The sequence below is a fragment of the Protomyctophum parallelum genome (genome assembly GCF_964188405.1).
Source record: "Protomyctophum parallelum genome assembly, chromosome: 21".
NCBI classification, from domain to species: Eukaryota; Metazoa; Chordata; class Actinopteri; order Myctophiformes; family Myctophidae; genus Protomyctophum; species Protomyctophum parallelum.
Genome location: NC_139713.1, coordinates 19,729,440 through 19,753,952, shown reverse-complemented (window position 1 = coordinate 19,753,952; position 24,513 = coordinate 19,729,440). Strand labels below are relative to the sequence as shown.

The 24,513-nt window shown below is 41.8% G+C and overlaps 1 protein-coding gene across 1 annotated transcript in view; it reads right to left on the bottom strand.

Moving 5' to 3' along the window:
• Positions 1-17,283: 17,283 nt before the first annotated feature.
• Positions 17,284-24,513, bottom strand: part of LOC310878863 (interferon-induced very large GTPase 1-like) — a gene marked incomplete at both ends in the record, with an annotated part of 30,487 nt that continues 23,257 nt past the window's right edge. Inside the window, one exon of the mRNA XM_083793280.1 lies at positions 17,284-22,014. Coding sequence (XP_083649406.1) covers positions 17,284-22,014 — 4,731 coding nt within the window. The remainder of the gene's footprint in view (positions 22,015-24,513) is intronic.

Below are 24,513 nucleotides of genomic sequence, written 5' to 3'. Positions count from 1 at the left end.
TTTGTGTAGGGTTAGACAACATTAAATGAGATGGTTGCCTCTGGCTATATCACATTTTTCCGATTTTGATTCTGGAAAGTTATGCAAAATATGGCATGTTTTGCATATGCCTAATTTGCATATTTAAATGTACAATTTCAGAAAACTGGGGAAGTTTCATGGTGATAATTTCTTAAAATGTGTCATCCAATTCACCTAGGTGAAAATAGCTCCTCCTACTTTACTTGAAACAGTTTAAACTATTTTAACCCATTTAGGCCTGACGTCGAAATTAAAAAAATGTCTTCTATGGCTTTGCCTACTCATTTGGTAATCTCGTCTCAAAAACTCCTAGGAACCCAGATTAGGTAATCATAGCCCACATTTGGAGGTCTGGCTCATGGACTTCTGTCTTATGTTGGTATTTTAACACCTGAATGCAGCCTGACTACTGACCTGTCCTGAACAGTAATGTAAACCAACCAGAATCTCAACTGAGAATACAGGTTCTGTTTCAAGCTCCGTCTATAAAGAGACACAATTTGGCCATGCAGTTCAAACCTGTCACCCTGCACTGAGCCACACCTCATAGACAGCAGCTACAGAATAACAGGAAAGCCCTCAATGCCCTTTTAGTGACCAGAATCAGATCCAAACTGATGTCTCACATTTTGTTTTAAATGCAAATTTTGGTCATGGGTGGTATGGCCGACTTGGTACCATAGCCTAGGGGATATGTCTAATGTTATTTTAACAGACATAATAATAACACCTTGCAGGAAAGAGGCAAGAGAGCCAACTATTAGGGGACTAACTATTATTAAGGCATTTCAGCAGTGAGGCCTGCTAGTCACAATGTGTCCCACCCCCTTTCAGAACGACGAGTGGCCCAGGAAATGAATCCCAATGCATTTTTCCCATAGGCTTTTCTTAAAGTATTTATTTAAAGACGGTTACGCCGCGGACAAAGCCAACTCGGATCGTGACAAATCATGACAATGAACACAATATTTTGGGCCGATTGTTCAACTGTGTAAAAAATGCGTGGCTCACGCAGTTTATTTATTTGACCCAACATGAAACCTGCATTTATAACAGTGAATGTCCGGTTACTTTAGTGTTACTCCGCTCTGAATCTCGTCAGCCATCATCTCCCTTCATGTTTGTTATGAAATAACAGCACAGCGTGGCTGGGCGCTGTGACGTAAAATACTGTGTTTTGCGACACAACGATATAAACGATGGAGAACATTTTTCACGATAGACATTTTCTATCGTCTATACGATATATATCGTCATATCGCCCAGCCCTAGTTACCACTGACTCAGTGATGTCACTTACTCATGAAACTTAAGTGATAAGAAATGTGGGTGGATGATTTCCATGAAACCGCGTGCACGCTGACTCAGCTGAAAACGCCAGCTAATTTCTTCATTAAACCTCTGCTGTACTTTCACAATTAGATCTGATAATCTGATATCATAATGATGTGACTGAGTGACATAATTTACCCCCCTGTTTTATTACTGCTAGTTGTGTAAAGAGATAAGACATGTAGGTGGATGATTTCCATGAAACCATGTGATTTCAAGAGAAGTCTGATACACGGCTCAGCATATTTCCTGTCAGTAGGCTGGGGTGCAAAACCCAAACTCAACTCTACTACACCATGCCATACATATAAGGATATGACACTACCGAACCCAACTGTACTACACCATGCCATACATATAGGGATATGACACTACCGAACCCAACTGTACTACACCATGCCATACATATAGGGATATGACACTACCGAACTCAACTGTACTACACCATGCCATACATATAGGGATATGACACTACCAAACCCAACTGTACTACACCATGCCATACATATAGGAATATGACACTACCAAACCCAACTGTACTACACCATGCCATATGTACATATAGGGATATGACACTACCAAACTCAACTGTACTACACCATGCCATACATATAGGGATATGACACTACCGAACCCAACTGTACTACACCATGCCATACATATAGGGATATGACACTACCGAACCCAACTGTATATACTACACCATGCCAGCTAGTGGCAAACACATGCTAATATACTTAAGTTAACTTGATCACTCCCGGCTGGGTCGCCTGAGTGAGGGGTATGATGTTGCGAGACCCGAAACCCCGTTGACCTCAGGATACATCACTGAGGATACGTCCCAGGTGCATCCATGCAATGTTTTTTGTTATAGTTCTTCTATTTATAGTGACTCATAGGAATGGTTAGACTATGTGACAACCAGGTATAGTCTGGTCTGGTGACCACCGGAGAGACGGGTGACAGCCGGAATGTAGACGGCAACCGGGTGAGCAGTATGGGTTAGCGCCCCAGCCTGTGTCCTCCGTGAGTAGGAAGCCCAACAACCCTCGGTGAGGCCTTTAGGAGGGCCATGCAAGCAGCAAGCGGAACCGCAATACCATGACCCTGCGGAACCATTGCCCACCACTCCTGAATGAACTGTCTGGTGCTGGGACTCTGGTGCAACGCACAGGTCCACGCTCTGGTGAGAGCAGGAGTGGACCTGGTGAGACGTAGGAGGGGCCCGGACAGGAGACAACCCACAGAGCCTAGTCCCTCCATGTGCCAGAAGTGTACCTCCAAGCCCTGGCAGAGTAGTTCTGGAGTAGTTCCAACGGATTGTGTGCCCCTGGTTTTTCCCTAATGGGACTTATTGAGGGTAGCTACTGGGACGTAAGTCGGGACTTGATCACTCCCGGCTGGGTCGCCTGAGTGAGGGGTATGATGTTGCGAGACCCGAAACCCCATTGACCTCAGGATACATCACTGAGGATACGTCCCAGGTGCATCCATGCGATGTTTTTTGTTATAAGTTAGCTTCAATGAGCTTCAATATATTTTATAAGATTTAAGATACAGTCATGACCTTCGGGTATTAACCATGTTCTACCAGTTACTCAACTGGCAAAAGGCCAAATTTACTTTCTATACATCGGCAGATATCCCTCCTGCTTTGCATAAGATCAAAGTTGGCGGTGTGGAGTTTGCATGTTCTCCCCGTGTCCCCTATAGGGTAGGTACCCTCACATGTTCTCCCCGTGTCCCCTATAGGGTAGGTACCCTCACATGTTCTCCCCGTGTCCCCTAGGGTAGGTACTATAGTAAAATACGCACTTTGTGGAGGTGCTGGGTTCAAAAAGTAACATATGAAAAGAGAAGGGAACCCGCACACTCATGCTCCAAAAGATACATTTATTGACGACGTTTCGAGCCAAGGCAGTTTTGATCAAGTGGCTCCATCTCCAATGACTCTGTGTAATCCTCTCTTTCTTCAGATGAGCTACATATGACATCAAGTCCACACTTAAACAGGGGCAACAGGGCAATATCGCTTCAGATTGTACATTTCAGGAGAAAAAGAAGAAAGAGCGGGCAGAAAAAGACAAAGACAAAAAAAAACAAAAAAAACAAATAAACGAAAGTATTTACATTATTGCTGAGGGGAACAAAAACAAAACGGCTTTGGACTTCGACAATGAGAGGAGGAAGGGTGTCTTAAACATTTTCTACAAAGATCATAAAGCAGGCAATTATAGGACCAGTGAGATCACACAAAGTCTGCTCTCAGAGGGGCAATGTGCACTATCCAGTTATTCCAAATTTGGTAGAAATTGTCTAGTCTAGTTCTTAGAATGTATGTCCATTTTTCCATTTTGAACTATTCCATGCCAATCGTCCATTGTGGGTGTGATTGGGGTTAGCCATCTTCTTGTTATTGACATTTTGCTGGCTCTATCTGATATTTTTCAATAGAGGGTATGCGTGTGACATCATCATCAAACCAGGAAGTTATGCGAGAACGCCTACTGAGTGCAAAAAAAATACTTTCTAGCATTGACAGCTCATAAATCCAAACAGAAAAGTCCAATATGATTGCATTAAACGACGTTAAACAACATTAAACTCACTTTGCCACTCGATTTGCCATTCACTTTATGCATGCTGTGAAGGCTGCGAGGTCATCAACAGGCGGGACACGGTATTGCAGCACTTTCAAAACGTTGTTTATTTCAATTTAGCACAGTAAATAATAGAAGAGCAGCAAAATATAATTTCCAGACAGGAGAAACCCCACGTAGGTCTCTTCTGCTGGGTTTGGTCCATACAGTAATTGTTTGCAGACACAGTTTTTATCAGGCGTTTTCCAGCCTGGAGATAGATGAGAACAATATATTAGTTTCAACTCAGTTTATACAGAGTCTCATGTACTCTCCTGTAGCTCGCTCCTCACTGGAGAGCTTAGTTATTAATAAACAATATACAGTCTCTGATGGCTCCGGGTTAACAGATAGTGATATACAGGTGACGTCGATGCCTGGCTTCGTGACGTCATCAGTCTTTATCTTTATCTGTAGCGGCGTTTAGCTCCAAAAGAGCGCAAGTCTTCAAGCCGCTCCGGCGTATAGAATGAGCGCCTGTTTGCTAGACAGGCCTCAATGCAATGTCTCAGAATTATATAAAGAATTAATTGGTTTCTTTCCGACCTTAGTCTCTGTAGTTTCCTCGTCCTCGTCGCTGTGGCGGGGTGGCCTCCTTCCCACAGCACGGTCCGTGGAAACTGGACTCCTCTTCTGATTATCTGTAGTTTCCTCGTCCTTGTTGCTGTGGTGGGTTAGCCTCCTTCTCGCAGCACGGTCCGTGGAAACTGGGCTCCTCTTCTGTATCCCAGACAGAACTCCATATTATATAAAGAACCAATATGTCTCTTTCCGACCTCACTGTCTGTAGTTCTCACGTCGCCGTCTGTGGCGGGGCTGGCTTCCTCCCGTAGCCCGATACGTGAGAACTGGAACTCACTGTTATAGACAGAACTCAAAGTTATATAAAGAATTAATAGGTTTCTTTCCGACCTTACTGTCTGTAGTTCTCACGTCGCCGTCTGTGGCGGGGCTGGCTTCCTCCCGTAGCCCGATACGTGAGAACTGGAACTCACTGTTATAGACAGAACTCAAAGTTATATAAAGAATTAATAGGTTTCTTTCCGACCTTACTGTCTGTAGTTCTCACGCCGCCGTCTGTGGCGGGGCTGGCTTCCTCCCGTAGCCCGATACGTGAGAACTGGAACTCACTGTTATAGACAGAACTCAAAGTTATATAAAGAATTAATAGGTTTCTTTCCGACCTTACTGTCTGTAGTTCTCACGTCGCCGTCTGTGGCGGGGCTGGCTTCCTCCCGTAGCCCGATACGTGAGAACTGGAACTCACTGTTATAGACAGAACTCAAAGTTATATAAAGAATTAATAGGTTTCTTTCCGACCTTACTGTCTGTAGTTCTCACGTCGCCGTCTGTGGCGGGCTGGCTTCCTCCCGTAGCCCGATACGTGAGAACTGGAACTCACTGTTATATACAGAATTAATATGTAAAGAATTGTAGGTTTCTTTCCGACCTTATTGTTCGTAGCTTCCTCGTCCTCGTCGCTGTGGCGCGGTCCGTGGAAACTGGAAACTCCTCTTCTGTATGCCAGACAGAACTCAATCTTATAGGAAGAATTATAGGCTTCTTCCCGACCTTATTATCTGTAGTTCTCACGTCGCCGTCGTTGGCGGGGCTGGCTTCCATGCAACAGCCCGATACATGAGAACTGGAACTCCGTCCTGTGTGCCTGACAGGACTCAATATTATATAAAGAATTAAATGCTTCTTTCCGACATTATCAACTGTGGTTCTCACGTCGCCGTCTGTGGCGGGGCTGGCTTCGTCCCGGAGCCCGATACATGAGAACTCGAACTCAATATTATAGAAAGAATTACATGTTTCTTTCCAACCTGATTCTCTGTGGTTCTCACGTCGCCGTCACTGGCGGGGCTGCCTTCCTCCCGCAGCCCGATACGTGAGAACCGGAACGCTTGTTCCTATATGTCCATGATACAGTCCCGTGGATTCTGTCGCTCGGACATAACCCTGGACTGCTCCGATATGTCCTTCATCCAGTCCTGTGGATAGTGTCCCTCGGACACAATCCTAGACGGATTCTATAAAACCTGTGACGAGAGGAGAGTGACAGTTAAGACACGCAGAGCTATACACATAAGTGTGTGTGTTTGGTGGAAGTGCGTGTGTCTGCTTACCCCCCGACGGTGTGCGTGCCTCCTGGAGCGTGTGTGTGAACCAGCCGCTGTCAGACGCACTACTAAGTCTCCCTTTTATCTGACGGGTGTGGCCGCTTGCTGATTTGGGTGCGGTCCGTCAATCAGCTCAATCTGGCGGAGGAGGGCGTTCCTAACGGCCCGAGGCGTCTTCTGTCTGACAGCGTGCCTGTTTGCCCTGGCAACGCACTTACCATCGCGGGGGTCGCTCACCAGACCCCACAATGCGCATACCCTCTATAGCTAAAGTATGACATAATGATTAAAACACCGAAAGGGGTTCCCACCCAAAAACTGAAAATACACTAGTATAGAGCCCTGAGGGACTCAACAACGTATGCTGTTTAAGTTTAACTGGTAAAAATTAAAAAAAGTAATTCCATGAATTAGGAAAAGAAAAATACATCATGTATTTTTGTATGTTATGCTGAAAAGGTTTGGGAACCCATGAAGTAGACGGAAAGTAATTACTGAAAAACATGCCATCGCCATCCATTTTTAATTGTGTGCCTCGTACCGTGTAGTCGTACTGGAAATTAACACGCAGACCCACCAGGACACTGTACCACAAACCACAGCATATTCCAGCACTGCATTGCATGCACGTGTGCATTGCATATTTTTAATTGTCATATCTGTAACACCATTGGCTCATGTAAATCGTTTGCTGCCAGGTGGAAAAAAACTTGTATTCCCAATGTTTCTGATTATTATTTTTGAAAAAACATTTTAAAATGGTGAAAATGTATAACCCATCTACAATTCCACTACGTATGTGCAACACTTGTATGATGGAACTAGGACATTCATTTGGGATTTTCTTTTTAATCTGTAGATACAAGGTTTCTGCCTGAGATATTGCTTAAAGCAACCGTTCAGAATGCACTCTGTTCATTCTGAACCTGTGAAATACAATCCTCCACAATACTAGATGAACTAGATGAACAACACTCCACTAATGAGCTTGCAGAACTTGTGACACAGCTATGACATCAGGGACAGGAAGTCTGCTGATGTTCAATGTGGCAATAAGACCGGTTTAGCTTGTTTTCCAGAGGGGAGGATCAGGGTCATGGGGAATATTCTGCTTGAAATTCTCTGCAGAGAGTGTTGGAGAAATGTATCAGTTGTCTCTTGCTGGGTCTGACCTTTTCAGTGCAGGTGCCTCCACTTTTGTGGCCATTTCCCCACAACTGTGTGTGTGTGTATCATTTATGTTATAATACTTGCGTCAAACATTCCCAATGTTCACACACGTTCACAAATTTACATTTATTTATTTATTCACGTACAAGTATGAGGAATATCTTGAAACTTCATGACATACGAACGGTATGTGTGAGACAAGATGCTGCGCTATGGCTATTGTTACAGTACGTTTTAACAGTGGGAGACCTGAGAGACCAATGGCGAGCATCGCTTGAATTTCATTGGCTATCGCCCACAATATACAGCAGCTTAATTACCAGAATCTAGTAAAAATGTGCCATTGCATTCTTATGCTTTGATTATCATTGGTATTTTTTAAATTCAGAAACATGTATTGTGTATATTGTGTATTGTGTATATGATATACTGTATGTGTACAGTAACTATTCAGTACTTGTCCTTGATACATTTTACCACAAATATATGCCTTGGTCAAATGTGTCAGTTGTGACACATTGATCCTACATAATAGTGAAAGACAAGGCAACAAGAGCAACAGGGGCGGCGGTTGAGTTGGCTTAGGGGTAGAGTGGCCGGATGGTAACCGTAACGTTACCAGTTCGAACCCGGGCTCCCCCAGAGTTAGTGTCGAAGTGTCCTTGAGCAAGACTCTGAACCCATGTGCTGGTTGGTGCCTTGCATGGTTTCCGCTGCCATCGGTGTATGAATGTGTGTGTGAATGGGTGAATGCAATGCACAATCTATGTACAGCGCCTTGGATAAATGCACCATTGGTAAATGCACCATTTACCATTTAACAATGTATATGAAACACACTGAATACACAGAGTCAGCAGTCAGGCAGGCCAGGAGACAGCCCCATAAATAGCCAGCGAGACAGCTAAGACAAGAGATACTGTAGGTCAGGCTGTATAGCACTGTGATCATAGAGTTCAGCATTGTGTTCGCCACTGGGGATATCCTAGGTGGACGGATAGACAACATAGATGGGACAGACCAAAGGCATGTCATATCTCCAGTAGTATGACCACAGAGCTCACTGTCATTTTCAAACCCAGATGAAACCGTTGAGGCAGTGAGCTGTGTAATGGAAGCTGACAGGCACGAAAGGTGATATAATTTGGATCCTCGGAGAGCAGTAGAGGGTATACCTCCGAGGAAACACAAAGAAAGCAAAAAAAGAGAAGAATTGGCTACCTGTTGAACGTGCTAACCTAGAGGATGATTTATTGCCTTGCACTCACACTATATTAAATTGTCTGTGCTGTACATAACAGACAGTATATGGGCTATGTGAACAGCTGCTGTTGTGGGGGGTATTTACTGTAGCAGCAGAAGCCATCTACCACTTTGGTTCTACTCCCTGTGACAGGTGCACAAGCAGTACCCAAGTGTAGAAGGGGACTGCTCACAACTCCGACATCCCGTTAATCCGACTATGGCTTTGCGTGCATTAGGGGTCGGGCTACGGTTAGGTTAGTAATGCGCCAGAATAATGAGCCACCGGAATAATGAGGGGCCCGAAGATGGTACCATCGTCATCGGGTACAGTCCGGCTGTATAGTGAATCCTTGCAGCCAGGTCAATTTTAATATGAGTTGCAGGGAGGTCCCTGTTCAGAGTCTTATGGATTGTTCTTACTTAAACAAAGTGACAAAGAGCAGTAGAGCTACAGTTTGAAATCCCTAAAGACAGTAAGCAGCTGAGAGGTAGAACACTGAGATGAACAAAGGTCCTGTAGTACCGCTTATTATCTGGGTTCTATTTACCACTTAGTAGATTCAAAATGTTTAATAGTACCACTTTTGCTATTTTCACAGAATCTGCTGTTTTTGCTGGTTCTTAGCTTATTTTCACCGCTTGCCTGTTTTTGCAAAACGGTTGCCGAGTAAGATATGCAAACAATAGGGATGCTATAGCGTCCCCATAGACCGGGGTCCCCCAGGGCTCTGTATTAGGGGCGCTAGTATTTCCCTCTGCACTGAATCTCTTAGCCGAAAATACAAACATACTGTACTGTAGAGCATGTTGTGCCACTGCCTACTGTAGCTAATTTATTTTGTGACACTGTGTGCCTCTTTAGCACAAGTGAATTGCAGTCGCCAATCTGTTGCGCAAACAGTGTGTCTCTCATCCACAATAATGTCACCATCTGACTGCTGTAATTTGTTTGTTTTGTGGCATTACATCTGGCGCGCACTGCACACATTACTCTTTCCGTGGTGTGTGGAGCAGCTCTGACAGCCACAGGTGTAAGATGTTATTAAAGGCATTAAGCCTCCACCCCCCCCCCCTCCCTCTGCATTCCATTTTCCCTAACAGCTTGTGGAGAATTATGACTTGTGTGGATAGGTGCAGGGTGCTGCTTGCTTGGAAACATAACACACACACACACACACATGTCTCACACACACACACACACACACACACACACACACACACACACACACGCACACGCACACGCACACGCGCACACACACACACACACACACACACACACACACACACGTCTCACACACACACACACACACACACAGGCCAATAAAATAAGGATTCTTATTTCACGGTCCTCCTGGGCCAGTGGGCCAGGGAGAGAAGGAAAAGGAGAAGTAGATGTGAAGGAGGGGAAAATGGCGTTTCTCTGGAGGTCTTATCTTCCTGAGACGTCATATGGACCCACAGGCAACAGAAACATGAGCATCTGGACTGCATGTGCCACACTGGAGGGAGGGAGGGAGGGAAGGAAGGGGAGAGAGAGAGGGAGGGAAGGGGGGGGAGAGAGAGAGGGAGGGAAGGGGGGGGAGAGAGAGAGAGAGAGAGAGAGAGAGAGAGAGAGAGAGAGAGAGAGAGAGAGAGAGAGAGAGAGAGAGAGAGAGAGAGAGAGAGAGAGAGAGAGAGAGAGAGAGATTCAGCAAGAGAAGAAGGAAGGATAGATCAGGCAGGAGCTCCAACCCGCTTCCAGGAATGGAAATGAGAACCAGAATAAGAAATGGAAACGTAATCATCGTTAATTGCTCAGAAAATAATATAACATTATCTATTTATATAAGGCCTAAAAAAAAAAAAACTTTGGTTTCCGATTGGCTGTCATCTTTGGGCTGAGTAGGTAGGGAATTTATTTTTTTTTATTTTATTTTTTTATTTTTCGTGGGAAGGATGGGTAGCAAGGAATTTATTTTATTTTATTTTATTTTTAAATTTTTTCGATGGGTAGCAAGGATTTTTTTTTATTTTTTTTCCTACGGCAATGATGGATAGGCTTCTTTTTTAATAACTTCAATATTTGCCTGAAATACCATCTTTTAAATAATGAATGGTTCAAGTACACATAACACTGTATGCCTACAGCTAAACATTTTAAAACTTTGAATAGAATGTCCACACACTGGTTGAATACTTTAGAGTTTTAATTCAACTCCAAACCAAAGTAAAGTGCTGCATCACTCACATACCAAAAATAAATACAAATGTAAAAAAAAATCTTCAAGTAATAAAGCTGAAACATGAACTTGTGTTTTGAAGCAGAGAGCTACTGGCTATCCCTGGATCAAACAAATTAACTTAAACCAACCAATGGCATGAGGAGTTGGAAAACCAAGAATACTGACTGGTGAATGAATTATACCAGGATTTGAAAATAATAAAACATTTTACCCCAGGGTATGAGATGAGCTCAATTCAGAATGAGGAGCTTTAACAATTAAGTCCATTCTAAATACTGATAGTATGCAGCTTAAAAGTGAATAGTGTTAGAACGGTGGTTGGTCAAACAGATTAGAACGGTGGTTGTTGAACTTGCTACCGCTGTCTGGCCTCTGGTTTGCGAACCAAATTAATTGCTTAGTGTTCAGCATCAAAGTATATAACTTAAATTAACTTGCCATATGCTTAAATGTTCTATACGCCCATCGATTAATCCGCAATAGCTCGTTTTGGAAGCGTCGGTCTCGTTGAACCCAGCTGGGTGAATAACCTAAATCAACGTCACCACGGTAAATGCTCCATATAACTATGAAAGCGCTAATGTTAATGTTCACTGCATACACGTAATATAGTTGACCAAGCAATGTTACAGTCCACTGTAGGCTACAGCTATTTGGTTTCCAAATCGTAGCGCTGTAGACTACAGCAATTTAATTTCCGCATCGCAGCGCAGTGCGCCTCATGTGTGCCCAAAAGAACAGATCTGCAAGCTGTCGACACGCAATCGAGCGGCATGTTGATAGTTTGTATGTCTGTTATTTTGGTTAGGCAACGCACATTACGCGTGGTATGTGGGTTTGAGAGGCAATGATTAATGTAGGCCTACAGTAGCCTAGTAGATTATAGCCAAGTTGACAGTTGTCATAATATTGTATAGCTCTGTTCTGGACTGTTGCACAACGTTAGCCAACGGTGAATGATGAAAAAGTTGCACTTTGTTAACGAGGACAGTATTGGACATGCTGCGTCACTTCAGACGATCGCTGCTACTTTGATTCAAAGATGTTTACTCACCCCTGGAAATCGCTGGAAACCATTAGAATGTTGGAAATGGAACGTGAGTTACAACCTCAAGTAGCCTACCATGCACCTCGCGATGACGCATTCCAAAACATTTGCGCACGTGATATTTTAGACGAAAGAAAACTTTATTTTGACTTTGCGCGTCCCGATGGTCTCATCAAAGAGAATTTTAATGATCAAAGACCTTTTTGGTCTTGAGTCGGTCGTATTCTGAGTTTTCTTTTTTTTTTTTTTTTTTCCCCACCAAATGCCAATAAAATAATATGAGTCGCGCATATTTAATAGAGTCGGTCGGCAACCGTAAACCGTAAATTGTTAAGTTTTTTTTTGTTAGGCCTAACATACATTCCCTCTTTCTATCTCGCTGGTTTAGCACTCTGTTGTGGGGCGGAACGCTAATACAGAAATGTTAACATATTCGTTATATAATAATAATGGAACTACAATTAATACATATAAATATATAATATATATATAAATAAATAAACGCTCTGATCTCCAGAGACTGCAGGGAGAGATAAGACAGAAGAGAAAAAAACAACAACATGGAGTGATGTGAAGATGAGATGATCGGTAACACCTGGTGATAATGTACCATTGCTGCAGAATAGATGGCTGAATGGCCTGCCCAATAAAACATTGTTGAATAGCTGCTCTGTGTTTGGCCCATTGGGTCGAAGAAACGGAAATTACATGAACATTTTTATCATTTTCACACACTGTTTAAATCCATCTCTAGCCTAGGTTCCCCTCAGATGCCTTTACTACATTGTTGAATCCAGCTTAGAGCCTTTTATAATTTGGTTCAGTGTCTACCACATTGAATTATACAGCTCAATAGCTTTTACTGTACTGTGTGTAACAGTGTCTTCTTTAAAATCAGCGTAGTTTAATGTTAACTTGAATGCCCGGATGTAGTTGGAACTGCCTGCAACTGCCTGTCATAATTACACCCCCCTCCCTATCTAAGTATTGGACAGTATTAAGATGTTGATATTGATTTTGTATTCATCTCTAGGGCCCCTAATCACACCTTAGAAAGCACGAGTGTCTATTTCAAACAAAGTGTTTTTTGACTGGGAGGGTCATATTTTGACGGCAGTAACTGCCTGTCATAATTTCACCCCCCCTCCCTATCTAAGTATTGGACAGTATTAAGATGTTGATATTGATTTTGTATTCATCTCTAGGGCCCCCGCCTAATCACACCTTAGAAAGCATGAGTGTCTATTTCAAACAGTGTTTTTGACTTAGCTAGTGGAGTTATATTAAACAGTTTAAAATAAATGCATAGTGTTTCCACCTTTAACTCACCAAATAATACCCTAGAAATAACTAGTGTCTACCTCAAACACTGTGTTTTTAGATGGGAGTGTAATTATGCAGCTGAATTATGAGCACCTGTTAAATGGTTGATATTCATCCTGTTTCCACCTTTACCTCCCCTAATCATACCCTACAAAGCACTATAGTGTCTACAGTACTTCAAACACAGAGTGTTAGAACACTGGGAGGCGGGGGGGCCTGGGAGGACAGACACCCCAGGTGTCACCCGTGTTTTTCACCTGTGTTTAGTGATAGAGTGATAGAGAGAAATCCTCAAATCCCATACACCCACGATGACCGTTTCATTAGTTCTTTTCTCTTTTTGCCATTCTCATATGTCCCCGGAACGGGTGGACCAAAGGAGAAGTTCTAAGACAGAAAATGATACAACACCGGCCTCCGAACCGAAAAGCACCGAGAGGTGTCGGAACCAGAGCCGAACGTAACTACCTAGAATATGAGAAATGAGAATTTCTATGAGAATTGAATTGAAAAAAATATATATATATTATTAACTTCTTTCTTACCTAAATGTACCCCGCTGTTGTTGGTGGTGCTGCAGCGTAGACAGTCAATCATTGCGGACAGTTTGTAAATAAAAACATCACACCCGTGTGACTGTTCCCATCTGTTTTCTCCTCATGGTATTGGTACACTCCGTCACACAATTTTCCTTTTACCTCTTTCATTTCCAATTTTCCACTGCTTTCTTTCTTGTTGTTGCTGTCTCTATTACTGTAGAGAAGGGAGCGGGGGTTATTGACAGCTGTGGCGGCCAATCGCCGGGTCCACTCGGGTTTTAGTCATTACTCGAGGTCTGAGACATACCGCTCCGAACATACAGTCACTTCTTGTGATTGGAACCGGAACCGGTTCAGTTCGGACCCAGGGTATTTTCGGATCTCTCTGGCTTAACCAAAGACCTCTAAGAATGAGTCATCAGGGTGAAAATGGCATTAACTTCAGAAAGGGAAAGTGGAAGATGGAGGCAGGATAGAAGGAGAGAGACATAGGCAAATAACAAAGAATTGAGAACTGTATAGAAAGAGGCACAAAGAGAGATGGATACTTCAAATACATGGAAATGACCAGAGTCCCATCGGGTTCTATACTAGGCCCAGTCGCATTATCCCTCTATAAACCAAATATCTTCACTAAAAGTTGTAACCTACAAGCTCACAATGTGCTGTGTTGCTCCTTGTATTGAGCTTGTAGATTTTCGAAGAATGTTTCACCCAGAATACGGATGCTAGTGTTCATGGGGAAACCTCACTCCTTCCTTTTTTTTAATCCTATGTCCTATCCTATCCTATCCTATCCTATATGATGGTATAAAACTGTTTGAACACGACAAAGTTGAGTTCCTCCAAAAGTAAGCACATCATTGTTGAGATCATTAGCTGAGGGAAAGCAACCATACATCCCTTGCCTCCGTACATAATGATATTTATAGACCAGTGATTCTCAAAGTGGGGTCTGGGGATCCCTGCAGGGGTCCTTGAAGGGGTTCCATGCGGGTCCCTAGCAAAATTAATTAATACAGTATATAGCATCAAAACGACTTTAACCCTATTTTTTCTTTGTCGATTTGAAAATAGCAGATAGCAGAAGCTCACAGCGCGTCAAAAACCTTGAAAAATCGGGAAATCATTTTGAAATAGTTTACTATTTCAAAACCTTTTTATTAACGCGAGAATGTAGCGCAAGCCTGCGGTTTCTAAGCTTGGATTCCCACTCGATGATGTCACTGGTAGGCGGATCCACAGCCCTTCTCTGAGACACAGACCAAGTAGATGACCCAAAAAGAAATGTAACCGTTGTATCATGAGCGGTAGTGAAGACCAATTATATGAATGTATAATGAAATATATATCGGTGCGGTCATTCTTCAACCCATTTAGGCCTGACTCAAAAAAAAAAAAAGCCAGCCAAGAGCCAGCAAATCCCATATATGTCAATGGGATTTCCCAGCAGATGTCACATGTTTTTCCTGTTTTCATTGCAGCTCAAAAAGCTTCACAGACACAGAGAAAATCCCAGCCCACAGAAAATCCACTGACTGTTCAAAGTTCAGATTTTTGGGTATAACTGAGGTCATGAAACAAAACAAACAAAATGAATAATGAATGAAAATGTATGTCATGAACCCTTTAATACATTAACTGTATAATCTTCTCATTGTCAATAACGGTCCTTTAAACGATGCATGGGCACCAGGCGGCCCGGGGGACACATGCGGCCCCCACCTTCACTTAATGTGGCCCTGCAGGTTCCAAACATATAAACATGACCGAATTTAATTACTTCAGTATTAAAATATTATTGTCTTGTTTATGTCCAATTTATTTGTATTTAGTTTATAAAGTTAACATAACTATTATTAAAGGCATTTGAAAGGCATTTGAAAATTCAGCATTTCAATTCAAATATAGCAAAACTAACTGATCTACAACAGTAATATGCAATGTGGCCCCTCTGGAGGGTGTGCGGAAATATAGTGGCCCTCTCCATCGTCAAAGTTTCCCACCCCTGCATTAAACAATACACTCTAATGGATATATGGAATCTGATAATACAATCTTTCTACTTGTATTTGACACTGTTGTTGCTTTTTGCGTTTGTGTTTTTTCTGTTTTGTTGTTAGTACTGACAAAGACAAATTTCCACATTGTGGACGATAAATTAAACTAACTAACTAACTAACTTTCAGTTATACAAAAAACAATCAGATGTTTTGATCAATTACAAAATATTTATTTGATGATTTACAGTAAATGACGGACAACAAAAAGTTCAATCAACTAATAAAGTAGTACCGGTATCCATGTATCACTTCTATAATGTTCTGTGAAAATGGACAGATTTAAAATGACGTGTCGATGAAGTAATACATATTTTCATTGATAATTGGTTCCACCATATTTTCGAAAGTAAAACATATTTTCATGTTTTTGTTTCAAATGAAGTCTTCTTAAATGCTGCATATTGTTTAATCAGTTTCTCAAACACCCTGTGATAAATCTTAATCTAAATACATAGAAAATGACACATTTTGAATGAAAGAAATATATGATTGGTTTTAGTTCATGTGACAGTTAAATGTTCACTTTATCATGATGAAATAAAGGAGAAAGTACATATTTCAGAATTAAATTAATTTGCTTCTATCCATTCATAATATTCAGAAACTAGTCTGTATGATGACTTAATTGTCGCATACATAAATTTATGTAGAATCAAAAAAACATTTAGTTCTGCATATTATTCAACAGAATGTGTTGTAAGATTTGGGAATCTCAGTTGCCTTTAAAAACTAAAGTTAACCAAGCCTTCTTCTAATACATTTTCATAATAAAAACCACATGGGGCCATCTATAGGTCTGTGAGTGAGTCTGTTTGTCTGGCTAGGACTAATCTTGCAATTGGCAATTTCACAAGTTCACAGTTTGTGAACTCAATACTGCCACCATCTGACAGAGTCAGGTTAAGTCTAATCAGCATCAAATTACTTTTGCTCACTACTACGCCACAGATGTATTTAAAAAATATATATATCTGTGTTGTTTTGTGCATATTTAGCTGTTAGTGTTCTCTAACACTCGCATGTCTGAAGTAAGGCCAGGCACCACACAAGCTGGCTTCAGGTCAAAAATACCTTTGTTCATGCAATGTTATTGACTACTGTCTCCAGAGGCTTTGAACTCCCCCGGCGGGGTAGAGACATTGTTATTGGCTACTGTCTCCAGAGGCTTTGACCTCCCCTAGCGGGGTAGAGACATTGTCTTTCTAATTGGACAATGGGCTGTCTGGAGGCGTTAAAGTCCACTCCCGTGGGGGGAGGAAGGGATTGAGGGGTCAGCTTTACCGAAAACGAACAGACAAAGATGCTATAAGTATGCCTACATTCCTATTTAGAAAATGTTTCAGCCAAGAAAAAAAAGAACAGTTGATTATAAACGAATATTTACGAAAGGTCATGGAAGGAAACCTTCTGAGAGCTTCACGGGCAAAGATAATCAACTTCAAAATCTCAAAATGGGTCAGAAAGACCTCAAAGACACTCAAGTGTTAAGAGTCATCAAACGATGGTATCGGATTGTGTCACTTTGAAGAGGGTTGTGAATGTTTCAAGTCACAGATTACATCTCCTTCAAGCTTTCAATAGCTTCCTCTTGGGTGATGTCTCTCCATTCTTCTGGAATCTCTTGGCTGTCCGCAAACTTTTTGCCATAATTCTTCTCCAGTTCCTCTTGAAATGCACAGACAAACCACTTCCAGTAAAGCAATTTTGATTCATCAGGTGTGATCTTCCAGTTGGCAAACTCTGGACCAGCTTTTCGATACTCTTTGAACAGAAAGAGCTCCTCTGAATCTTCTGAATCGTAGAAACTTCCATCACTTCCAACCTCTGTTGTGCAGAAAGGAAGATAAAGTAATTGTGTGCCTCTAATGCTCATTCCGCTAATCCCTCCCGAACGATGAAAACGGACGTTGTGATCGTCAGGAACGTGATCCTCTAGGGTGTTGGTGCAAATGGCGCCACAGAACGGACACTTTGCCCAGCAACACTTGCACAAATGGTCGATGAGAATTTGATCTGGGCTCACACGGACATCCTCCGTGTTGATCGAGAGGCTGTTTAAATCCTCCTTCATGGAACGGAGACCTTTCTTGATCTCATCTTTAAGAAAATCAAATTGGTTTATGTCATTGAAGTTTTTATAGCAGTTTGTGTCGAATCTTAGATCATCCTTTAACAGACTGGAAAACTCCACAAGCCACATGTTGGTGTCTCCTTTCCGAGTCGTGACTTTCTTTGTCGCGTCATGCACTGCTTGATCCAGAATTTGGCACACATCCTCCACATGATTCTTCATGATACCGAGTACCCCGTCATGGTTGGTGGCGATGTATTCCTTCACCTTTTCCTTTATAAATGTCTCCACGTGTTCCCTTGGACTTGTGATGTAGTTCATGTAACTGTCAAAGTCCGCTCGCTCTGCCAGTGATCCTAAAACGTGTCTCTCCAAGTTCACCCTGTTCCCGCTGAAGGGAGGGAGACTACTTTTCATCTCTCCAGCCAAGTGAAGAGCGGTCTTGTCATAGACAGACTGAGTGGCAGACTCCTTCAGTTTGCTACAGATCAACTCACCGAGCACAGCAGCAGAAGAGTTTCCTTTACAATAGCCTCTGAACACGTTGTAGTATTGGTCCTTTTGTTTTTCCAAATGAGTGAGTGGATCATTGTTGATCTTGAATTCTTCGTGAGACTTGGAAAGACAACTCTCTGCAGCTTGAAATACATGAAGTAAAAGATCAACTTTAAACGCAGGTTTAAGGGCGTATGTCTTGTCTGAATCAAATAGTTTGAACTGGTGTATGACCTTCTTTGCTAGTTCTTGCAAGTAACTGCTATTGTAGCCTCTGGTTCGAACAGGTTTGCTCTCAATCAAGGCAATGGATTGATCCACAATATTGCGAATGAAGGTTCTAGCCTTTTGATAAGGAAGTAGGTCTGCACTAAACCCAATCCGGTTCAACCCTTTAGAGAACAGGCCTTTAGGGATTACATATTCTGAATAATCCCCTAGATGTGATAGGTTTTTGTATTTACCATATCTTCTGCGTTCACGATAATGCTCAATGCCAATCTCCTGAAGGATATAATCTACATCCTCTTGAATGTTGATCTCTTTTATGGAAGGAATATCAGCTTTGAATTCAGTAACCCAAACTTTCCAAAGATCATTAAACGCCCTTTTGAGTTCCTTTTCTTCCTTTGCCTTGCCTTTTAATTGACAGGCACGTGCTTTGCTCACCTGTAGCAGCTTGTTCTCGTACACCGTCTTCTTATCATCCAGCTTCTTCCGAGCATCTCTCTGCTGAATAATCTCCTCAAGCTTCTGTTTGGATCCTTTCACCAGGTCATCATGGAACTCTTTAATTTTGGTTTCAAATCGTCCTCTCCATTGAACCAGTATGTCTTTATCTTTAACGGCATCAAAGTGCTCTTTCATCTGTTGTACCACTTCTTTTTGAGACTTGTCCATTCCTTTGACGAGCTCATTTTGAATCTTGTCAATGGTTGTGCCATTATCAATCCTGGTGTGGAGTTGGTTTTCAGTGTTCAACATGGCTTGCCTTAAAGCAAAGGTCCATTTCCCATACTCTTCTTCAAGTGTTCTGTAGATTGAAATTTCCCTTGTGTTTTTGAAACTGAAAACAAAGTTTTCTTTCAGCAGGGCATTCCAGAGGTCTTCGATGGTGCTTTTGAATTCTGACAGTGGAATTCCACGAGACTCTTTTGCTTTAGAGAGGATCATGTCCTTCAGATCTTGGATGCACTCACTATAGCCCGGGTTTGGAGGAGCCATGGGTGGACTGCCTTCCCACAGCTGGGCAAAGTATTTCACATCGGTTTCCACATTGAATGCAATTATATCACTGAAGAACTCTGCATTGACCACTTCCTCCTTGGCAGCTAGCTTCGTCATCGCATCAAGATCTTCTTGTAGTCGTCTCTTCCCCTCCTTGTTTTTGTTACCAGCCTCAATATCTGTGACATTTTGATGAACAAACATACAATTTGGAGTCATCTTAACCTTCTTCATCCTCATGAAGGCCTGAACGGCAATGTGAAGAATGTCTTGCATGTCAGACGTATTCTCTCCAAAGATGTTGATCAGAGTCATGTTTCCCAGGCCAATGACAAACGTTGCCAGTTCGTTGTCATGGTGAAACGTATTCTTCCCCGCCAGCTCGAGAGCACGCAGTCCTTCGGTGTCCACGATCAGGACGTAGTCGAACTGGTAGACCCTCTGTTTCTCCTTTGACACTTTCACCAGCTGCATGAAGGCTCCTCTGGTGCACCTGCCGGCGCTCACCGCAAACTGCAATCCAAACATTGCGTTCAGCATGGTGGATTTGCCGCTGCTCTGGATGCCTAAAACTGACAAGACAAAAACCCTCTTGTCTCCCAGTGTCTTGACGACCTCGTCTAGAACACTGGTGATCCACGTTAAAGGCACGTGAGCTGCATCTCCGTCCATCAGCTCCATTGGATGTCCTGCGATCATGAGCTCTGCAGCCAGCTTGGGGTATTCAGAGTGTCCTACTTTATTTGGAGATGCATGAGCTTCGTACATTTGTCCCAATTCTCTCAGGATGTGCTCAAATCCAACTGTCGCTGAATACAGTTTCTCTGCAATGACTTCCAACTCCTTTTGCTTCTCCTCCAGTTGTTTTGGATTGTCACGCTTCTTTTTCAAAGCCAAGACCGCTGACCACTTTGCATCATATTCCTGGTTGATTTGATAAAGATCGTCTGTTGAGAAGGTATCCAGTAAGATTCCAATCCATTTTAGGAAGTAACGTTTTTCATCCCCTTTCAGAGACTGCAGGTTTTGAACAAACAGCTTCATCAGCTTACTGGAGGATTTGTCTCGTTGTTCAGTTCTTTTTTGCTCCATTTGCTTTTCTTTTTTAGATTTGTCTTTCTCCTTCTCGTCTCCTTGGAGACGGTACAGATCTTTATTGAGTTTGCACCACTCATGCCACATTTTGCCTTGGCATGGCAGAAATGTGTCTTTGATCTCTGAAAGCTTCTTTCCTTGAAGCAATGTCAGAATCTGCACAGCAGCAGATTTCCCTCTTTGGCATGGGCGTTCAGCTTCATCTGTTCTGATTCCAGAGACACTTGCCATGTTATCAAGCTGGAAGGATTCATGTGGTGTTGACAAAATCTTTCGAAGTATTGTTTTCAATTCTGTAGCCACATCTGACTGACTTCTACCCTTCAGACCCATTTTATATTTTCCTGATCCTATCCCAACTGTAGCAGAATCATCATCAGCTCGGAGACAAATGAGATGATTTGGACGCTTGCAAAGGTCTGACAGAATCTTCCAACCTTTGTCACCTTTTCCCAGAGTAGGTACAAGGACAACGTTGACTGAAGCCTTGTTGATCAGTATCTCACGCTGTTTTTCATGTAATACAGCATCTCCATGAAGGTTACAGAAGGCAACGCAGTCAGAGAAAGCGTCATTGGCTTTTCCAGCAGGGCAATACCAGGCAATCTCTGCCATACCATCTATCAGGCAGTGAGATTTGGTAGCGCCTGGACAGTGCCTATGAAAGAACGTGCTGTGACGGTCATTGACTATGGTATTCATCAGCTGAGATTTAGATGATGACAAGGTGTGATCATCTCCGACAGAGGTGTCGGAGCCAAGACGGAAAAATGACACCATAGGTGTCTCAGCTTGACAGATGGGCATGTTCTTACTTGTGATGTAACCTGATTTATCAGTCACCTTCCAGGATTTTCTGAGTTGTCTAAAAGTCCATAAAGGACACTCGATATCCCCTGTGAACGGGTCTGGCACTAGCAAAGGTAAGGCATACTGACACTGGGCTAGTTTAGTAATCATGTTCTGCCTGAGGAAGCTATCTGAGCAGTGAAACACAGCCATCTGAACATCCATCGGATGGACGTGGCTCTGCTTCAGTCTCTGGCTATTGTCTACATTGGAGCCGAATATAAGATCACAGTCACAGTCTTCTGTGTCAACGTCATCAGCGACTTCAGCAGTTGCTGAATGCTTGTCCTCGGTACTGCCCACTGCTACTGGGATGTACCTGGCTCTGTGGTCTAGCATCAACAACTTCTGAAGGAACGTGTGAGCTACGTCTTTCTCAGTTATTTCATCATGCTTCTTTATAGAAGGGAGAATTTTCAGAAAGTCAGCAGTAGTCAACTTATCTTTATAGTGGTGTTTGAGGTTAAGTCTAGAAAACAGTTCATCGACTTTCCGAAGTTGCTCTTCTGGGACGATGTGATTCTTCACAGGTTTGTGTACTTTGCCAACCTTTAAAAACAAAAAGAAAACACATGGAAAAATAATGATGTTAAAGGTAGTGATTTTCTTTTTTTAAATAAGTGTTAAAAAGCTAAATATTGTGATAGTAATCATTGCTATAGAGTGTGTGTTCAGTAACGGTGTTAAATAGCTCTATATTGTGACAATAATCATTGCTAGAGTGTGTGTTCAGTAACAGGGGTCTATGCTGCTGTATTTTAACATCAGTTATTATGGTGGTATTGGAGAGTACAAGGTTAAAATCCCCTGCTTTAAAGTAAATAATGCAAAAACCATTTGAAAGGTATGTCATCTTACCTTATTCGTTTTCTCAAGATTTCTCTCCTTTTCTCTTCTTTCTTCTCTTCTTTCTTCTCTTTTTCTTCTTTCCCCTTCTTCCCCTTCCATTTTTCTTCTTCCCCCCTTCTCACAGTCTAGTGTTCCTTGAACCTATTTGGATTAAAACAAATAATAATAATAATCAGGTTAAACAATACAGTTCACATCTCTTTCATTTAAATGTAAAAATCACCATTCACGACCTCCGGTCATGTAAAAAAAAGGTCTGGGGTGTTCATTTAAGCCTGAGTAGATGATGAAATGAAAGAAATAAAAAATAAAGTGAAATATCCCTTTAACTAACGTCGATAGCGTATCATCAGCTGCATTGCTCACACGCCTTTATATCTTATCTCAGCTACTATGTGTAAATATTTAGATTATTTGTTTCCCTTTATTTATAAAAACAATGGAGTGATGAACAAAAACTAATTTCACACTGTTTTACACTTGTAAACTTTATATGTGACTATAGAGAGTATGCACATGCATGCTTTTCCCATCAGGACACACCCCCCTCATCTAGACTGAGTGGCAAAACATTGAGCAGCATGGAGTGTTGGAGTTTGGAAGCGCTCGTTGGAAATCACTCAACTGTCCTGCGTACCACCTGTTTCTAAATGTCACATAATGCAGGAGGCAGCAAAATGTTGTGTTATTGAAAACAAGCACTTCCGAACTCTGACACTTATATCTGCAAAATAATCAAATGCAGGGCATTTCTTGACAGGAAGTAGCTCATAACGTTTCTATGGTGGATTTTTATGAAACACAAACTTTGCAGATAGAAAGAGGATAATTCAAGCTTTTCGTACAGCTGCAATGTTGGTGAGTTTAACATTGTTTAGTGCAATTAGACAGGACTTTTCTGTTTGGATGAATGGGCTGTCAAGGCCAGAAAGTCGTTTTTTGCCACGCGCCGCATATACCCTCTATAAAGCTGACATGTTGTTCATTTATGACACACTACGGATAAATAGGGTAAAAACGTTAACTAATAGCTATTACAATGACACTTCTCCAGTTGATGACGACAAGGTGTGATCATCTCCGACAGAGGTGTCCGAGTCAAGACGGAAAAAATCGATACATATCGTCGGGTTATAATATCGCGATTTACGATATATCGTTACATGCCTAGTATTATTATATGTTGTTTTGTACAGTATACTTCTAAATGCTTTACTGTATGTACTGTAGCTTTGTTTTTTTTATTATTATTACGGTAATACCAGTTCCAGACAATATTTGCACTACATGTTACTGTATGTTACTGTATGTATATATACTGAAACCAAATAATGGCCTTGTGCAGGCCGGTGCAAAAATAAATAACAGCCTATGGCAAATAATGGCCTAGGTCCTTATAAACGCCCGGGGTCCGAATCGATTTTGCATATTAACATCCCGGGCTACTATTTGGTATACGGTAATTACTTTTTAACAGCAACTTGAACAACACTGCTGATTAGTTATTAGACTGCAGATGCAGCAGCATTATTGGCTTAGGAATGGAACAAAAAACAAACAATTCAAAGAATAAATCAAATCTTCCTCCTGTGTTAATAGCTGAATTGGATGGGGCAGGTCTACGCTGCTGTATTTTAACATCAGTTATTATGGTGGTACTTGGAGAGTACAGTATCTTTCTGTGGTGGTATAAAAAGGTTGAAATCCCCTGCTTTAAAGTAAATAATGCAAAAACCATTTGAATGGTATGTCATCTTACCTTATTCATTTTCTCAAGATTTCTCTCCTTTTCTCTTCTTTCTTCTCTTTTTCTTCTTTCCCCTTCTTCCCCTTCCATTTTTCTTCTTCCCCCCCTCTCATAGTCTAGTGTTCCTTGAACCTATTTGGATTAAAACAAATAATAATAATAATAATCAGGTTAAACAATACAGTTCACATCTCATGCTGTTTAATTTAAATGTAAAAATCACGATTCACGACCCTCGGTCATGTAAAAAAAAAACGTCTGGGATGTTCACTTAAGCCTGAGTAGATGATAAAATGAAAGAAATAAAAAATAAAGTGAAATTCCCTTTAACTAAAGTCGATAGCGTATCATCAGCTGCATTGCTCACACGCCTTTATATCTTATCTCAGCTACTATGTGTAAATATTTAGATTATTTGTTTCCCTTTATTTATAAAAACAATGGAGTGAAAC